A 6,090-nucleotide genomic window follows, 5' to 3' on the forward strand; every position below is an offset into this window, starting at 1 on the left:
TTTCCCTTTATTTAAAAGGCGGGGAGCACATCACGTAAGGACAACCACATGCATTATTTATGCCACACGTAAACGCAACCCCCCTTTTATTTTCCTTTTTATTTATACATATATTGGATGTAACGCGATTCTATTATTTTCATTTATATTTAGAAATAGTTTTTTTATAAATTTTTTGTTTGATAGATTTTTGTTTTTAACAAAAAGAATTGAGTTCTTCCCACCAGCACAATCACTATTTTGAATAATTAAATAATTTTTTAAAATATATAAAATAAATTAAAATTATAATCGTATCGTGAATTATAAGTTTATTGGTTATTCCTTTCATTAAAATTTTGTTATTACCTGATTTAATATAAAATTAGGGAGTTTGCGCATCATATGGAATCTGAAAAATAATTTTGATATTCCCAGCTTGCTAATATACTACCTCCATTCCTATTTATAAGATCTTATTTGCAGACTACAAATAAAATTTTATAATTAGGACTAGAGGTAGTATATAATATGCTTCATTGTAGATTATATATATTGTTTTATAATAATTAAAATAAAATAAAAATTGAATTAAATTTTCGTACTAAGGTAGATAGAATTTTTTTTTGGCCGAAAAATTGAGAGGATTTAATTAATTAAATTGTGAACTACAGATGTTATGTAATTGTTAATTAAGCAACGAAATTTGATGCAGCTAGCAAGAGATTAGTTTAATGGTATTTTGATGATCATCAAAATCACGTAGAGAAATTAAAGGAGTGTTTCATTACATTTGACGAAAACTAGCCTTTTTAAAAGTTAGGATTCTATCAAACTAATTGTAATTAATTGGTTGTGCATGTGAATGCTCTTTTATGAGGTGGTGGCAAGATATCGAGGCAATAATGTAATATTCAAATATGATATTATCATAAAATACGTTGGGCACAAAAGTTTTATTTAACAATAAAATCGATTGCATCTATCTGGCCTTTTTTTTCCTTTTCCTTAAAAAACTATCGTGGACATTATTTTAAAGAAGATGAAGATATGGTTTGCTTTCTTAGGGAAGAGGAAACACGCTTCGGCTTCACACCCCATACATTTACGTTAATCCACCAGAAGTGGAAACTTTTAGTTATTATATTATATACGATCCTAATTATTAGACTTTATTTATAAGTTTTAAACGAGATCTTATAATCAAGACTAAGAATAGTATTATATGTCTTTTTTTTTTTTTCGTTTTTAAATGTAAGACTCATTTATACTATAAAATAAATCTTATATTTGGAATTGGAGGAGTATTATATTTCAACAATGAAATTGATTCGATCTATCTGTAATTTATAGTTTAATTAAAAAAAGAAGAAGAAGAAGCATGAGTGCTCTATTCAATTTGATATCTTCCTCTATACACGTGTCAAGGGAACAGATATATTGAAATTGAATTGTGAACAGAGAAGATAAGCAAATATCCATGATGGATATGGGATGTGGGTGTGGAAGACACGTCGATGAGTAATGGATGCGTCTGTGCCAGCTAGGGGTGTTCAAGGCCCGCCCGTCCAGGTCGGCCCGTTCCGGTCCCGGTCTTATTGGGACGGACAGATCCGTCCCGAAATTTTTAAGGACGGGACAAAAAGGGACCGGGACGGGACGGGACACGGGACGGGGTCGTCCCGTCCCGGTTCCTTTTTAAAAAAAAAAATTAATTTTTTTAATTTTTATATAATATCATTTTTTTCATATTTTTTTAAGATTTAAGACTATTGTATGGAACTATGGATATATTTATTTAGAGTTTTTATATTTGTTAATGATTTGAGATTATTGATGATTAGAATTTTTAGCAAGTTTTTATTGTGTTAAAAGCTTTTGTTTAGAGTTTTTAATAACTATTATATGTAATATTTTGAGCTTTTGTTTAAGAGTGTCCAAACAAATAAAAAGATGCTTTTATAAGATTTAAGCTCAAAAAATATAATTAAAAAAATTAGATTTTTTAAAAAAAAATTAAAAAAATTTAAAAAAAATAAAAAAAATTATTTCGGGACGTCCCGGATCCGTCCCGTCCCGACCGGGACCGGGACAACCCCGGGACGGGCCGGGACACGGGACAGAAAATCTGTTCCATTACTGTTCATCGGGACGGAACCGGGACGGGCCTGTCCCGGTCCCGATCCGTCCCGTGAACACCCCTAGTGCCAGCCATTTTGGTTTGACTAAAAGCAGTCCGGGACGACGCGATTGTGTTGAATTATACCAATAAAGGATTCCATGGCTCTTCAGATTCAAGACTCGCAAATAATGAAAATGAGAGTGATCTCTTTTTAAGCCTCTGTCAGTTTGAATCTCCATCCGGTTATAAACATAAAAACTAATTGACTAATTTGAACATATTAAAAAAATAAGTTAAATTAGTTATTTGTAATAAATAGATATTATCGTTTCTAAAATATCCTTGTTAATAAAGTTTATTAGTTAGAACTACTATTATTACAAAGACTATCTTGAAAAAATAAATAAATAAATATGAAAAGATAAAATGAATTAGGGCCTTATAATTAAAACCAAAATAAAAATCAAATAATGTCTTATATTAAGAACCAGAGGTAGTACCTTGTATTAAATAGGTAGAGATGAAAAAAAAATTATTATTTTCCTTTCAATTCTCCTATTCTCTTTCTGTCAGAGCACATGGAGGAAGATAATGAAGTCAAGACATAATAACAATTACTTATATAATCCTTAATATGTAACCTAATTGACAAATTGATATTAATCTTATATGTAAAAGTTATTTTACATGTTCATCATTTTTTCTCAAATAAACCCTATTAATATTTCTTCAATCATAAACAAATAAATGACAAAGGGAGAAAATTTAAAAAAAAGAAGTTTAAACAAACCATATTAACTAATTTAACTAACATAACTAATTTATTCAAATTAATTAATTAAATCTTATATTAAATATTACAAGACTATTTTTACTCCGTGGGGTTCCCACGCCCCGGGGTGGGTGTTGGTAATTAAGAACATGAAGTAATGTCTCTGTTTGCATGAGGCTAATACGTCAGAACAAAATATAATAGATAACAAAGACATTAATAACAACGAAAACACTTGGATTATGAGCATGAGCTTAACGTTCGTTATAACACATTGAAAGGCCATTCAAAATTCTCACATTGAAAAGAAAACCAAAAATCAACTTGATCATAGCAAAATGATTTACCATCCGCATTCCAAAATTTTAGACAAGAAACTAAAAAGACCAATAAACAAACATTAGTACAGTCTTAGTTCATTCTACTGATCAGCTCATTTATGTAATTCTCTCTGTTTCCAGCATCGCCTCCTTCAACATAGTGATTTCTCTTCTTCTTCAGTCCACCCAAAGGTGCCTTGAGTTTAAATGGCCAAAGGAAGTTGTTGGCCTCCTTAAAATGAGGCCCAACTGTGATGATCTCATTGATTAGATCCTCAGCGCAAATGATTCCGTGTTTGCCCAAAGCCTAACAAGGATCCCCAGAGCAAGTTACCAGCATGCACTCGTTGATTTTACATTATAAGCTGCCTCACAGCAAAGAAAAACTAACAAACCTGCTCAATGATGGAGTTGTCAGTTAAGGCAACTCTCTGCTTGTCGACCTTACCATAACCCCTCTTGTAAATAAGTTCTCTGACACTCTTAAGATTTGGGTATCTGAAACAGGACAGGCTTTACTCTTAGAGAATAGAAAGGATATATCATAAGCAAACTTAAGTTACAGGAAAGTTAAATACCCATAAGTCACATAAGGTTCAACTCTGTGCAGCATGTTCATTGTGGCTTTGTTAACTTTAAGGAATACACCGTTGAAGATCTGTTCCAAAAGTCAAATAAAGATGAATGCATTGCCTTTTTTATAAATTAAGGAGCAAAAAGGTTTGTATACATTATGTTATCTCTAACATGAATTGGGCGAGTAAAAATTCCCTGGACATGAAATAGTGTCATTGTGATTTTAGTAACCACAGAATGCAAGTTTTCAAAAGGCATGAATTTTGAAATCTAGATGTTTAAGTAACCATGTTGATCAATCACGTAGAAAGACAGCCAACCACTTTCCATCCCATTACAAGTATTTTACTAGTTCAAACTATGCTTCCACTTAAATTTGTGGTCACTTGAAGACATAAAATTGGATAACGGAAAAAAATCGCCCTTCACATTCTTAGATTATCATAGTACCTGTCTCAATCGCAGGAGCTGCAAGATCTTCCTAGTCTTTGGATGCATGGCATTAATACTGAAACATCATAGTTTCTCTGTATAAGTAGATGCAGAATACGTAGGAACTTGAGTCCCATTATAATTATAAATAAATAGAGAAAAAACATACCCACGGATGCGAATAATAAATAAAAGTTTAGCTTCCGGATCAACATAAAATCCACCTTTCAGCTTTGCCTCACGTTTCAATCTAATTAATTCCTTCTCCTGAAGGAAGAAGTTTATAATAAACCAAGGAAAAAAATCAGGTGCCGCCACAAATTAGGATCATCCAGCAATAAAGAACTAGTGATATTTACTTGCTCCTCATACTCCTTGGCGTACAGCTTGGCTCTGTTGAAAATCAACTTACGGCTCTCTGTTCTCTTCTTCTTAGCAACTTCAAGCTCCTGTTTTTGGGCCAATGCCCATTCCTCTTCCCTCTTCTGCTTCTTCAACACAGACTCTGGAACAATAGCCTTAACCTCCTCACCCATCTACAAAAGAAAATAAATATAAAAAATTTGATTACAATGAAATCATACGAGGACGACTCGAGCTAAAACATTTAACTGTATGGGGGAAAAAAGGTAGACACTATCACACTCGGACAAGATTCTTACAGAAAAATTCAATGATCTAAAAGAGGTGCTATTCAACTACTAGTTTCAGAACAGAAGCAAAACACAACGGTTACAATCGTACACCACACCACTCATCAAAACATGAACAACCATTAATATGTCCTACATTCCCAGAAAACGAGGGAAAATATTAGATAGAGTCCATAAAATGAACACAGAAAACAAACAAAACGAGCATTATCTATGAAAACGAAACGAGAAATCAAATTCCTAATGAAGCAAAGAAATTCCAGTAGATTTAGGCAAAGAGAGGACCATCAATTTATCATGGAACTTTGAAAGAGTATAATTTGAAGCCTAATTACCGAGTCCTGTTGTGTGCACGTTCTGTTGAAGCAGATACGGCGCGAAGAAGACTAGGGTTTCTGGGGCGACTTATGAAGGAGGAGAAGGATTGTTGTCCTCTGCCCGGAAAAAAGGCGGCAGGTTGGGTGATGCTGTTGAAATCTAGCCGTCCCAATGATCTTACGCTCAACATCTCGCCGCGCGTCTATGTCCGACCCTTGCACAGGGAGGGTCAGTGGTCACTGGGAACCGTCCGTATTAAAATGATCCCATCCGTCCAAAGGGTATGAGTTAGAATCTCAGAAATTATGACAAAACTAAACTCAAATAAATTCAGTTTAATAATTTCAAGTTTGTTTAGGTAGAATTAAAAAAAGAACAATATCCTAGGGTTTTGATTATAAAGTTGGGTAATGATGATGGGTAATTGTTTTATTTTTCTTGTTCTATTTTGATTTTTGTGTGTTATTTGTCTGTATTTTTTTTTTGTTAAAGTATAGATATATTTTTATTGGAGGTAATCCTATTCGAGATATTGTTAGGTACTAAATATAGGTACCTCTTACAGATATTCAAACCTTGATTCGTCATATTACAAAGAATTAATCTTTTTTGCTAGACCCAAAACTCCTGTTGGTTATTTGCAGGCAACATTTACAATCTCTAGTTAATATTGTTTAATATGCGGCCTCACCCTTTTCGGGCCAACCAACGGAGACAATATTAGTCCTTAAATCCAAAACATATAGCCCAAAGTAAGAGCAAACAGACATAGAATGAAAACAGAAAAGCTTAACCAATGAGAGTTGAGTTTAAAGGAATGGACTAGTCACTTATAATATGACGAATTAAGGTTCGAATTTTTACTGAAAGAAGTGTTCACATTTAGTGCTCAACAATGTCTCAAATAGGATTACCTCC

The 6,090-nt window shown here is 33.0% G+C and overlaps 1 protein-coding gene across 2 annotated transcripts; it reads right to left on the reverse strand.

The window, feature by feature from the left end:
• Nucleotides 1-3,089: 3,089 nt before the first annotated feature.
• On the reverse strand, nt 3,090-5,277 carry LOC114712174 (60S ribosomal protein L7-2-like). 2 transcript variants are annotated; one of them, XM_028896641.1, is made up of 8 exons: nt 5,190-5,268; nt 4,864-4,986; nt 4,561-4,737; nt 4,371-4,468; nt 4,220-4,277; nt 3,772-3,851; nt 3,589-3,691; nt 3,090-3,500 (listed from the first exon to the last, which is right to left on the reverse strand). In XM_028896641.1, exons 3-8 carry the CDS (start codon nt 4,735-4,737, stop codon nt 3,285-3,287), a joined length of 732 nt encoding a protein of 243 aa, XP_028752474.1. In that variant the 5' UTR covers nt 4,864-4,986; nt 5,190-5,268; the 3' UTR covers nt 3,090-3,284. The 2 variants fall into 2 exon arrangements, with proteins under 2 accessions (XP_028752474.1, XP_028752475.1); XM_028896642.1 differs by lacking the exon at nt 4,864-4,986 and having other exon boundaries at nt 5,190-5,277.
• Nucleotides 5,278-6,090: the final 813 nt, after the last annotated feature.

The sequence above is a fragment of the Neltuma alba genome, unplaced genomic scaffold, assembly GCF_004799145.2.
Source record: "Neltuma alba isolate B1F8T4 unplaced genomic scaffold, ASM479914v2 tig00011340_pilon, whole genome shotgun sequence".
Classification (NCBI taxonomy): Eukaryota; Viridiplantae; Streptophyta; class Magnoliopsida; order Fabales; family Fabaceae; genus Neltuma; species Neltuma alba.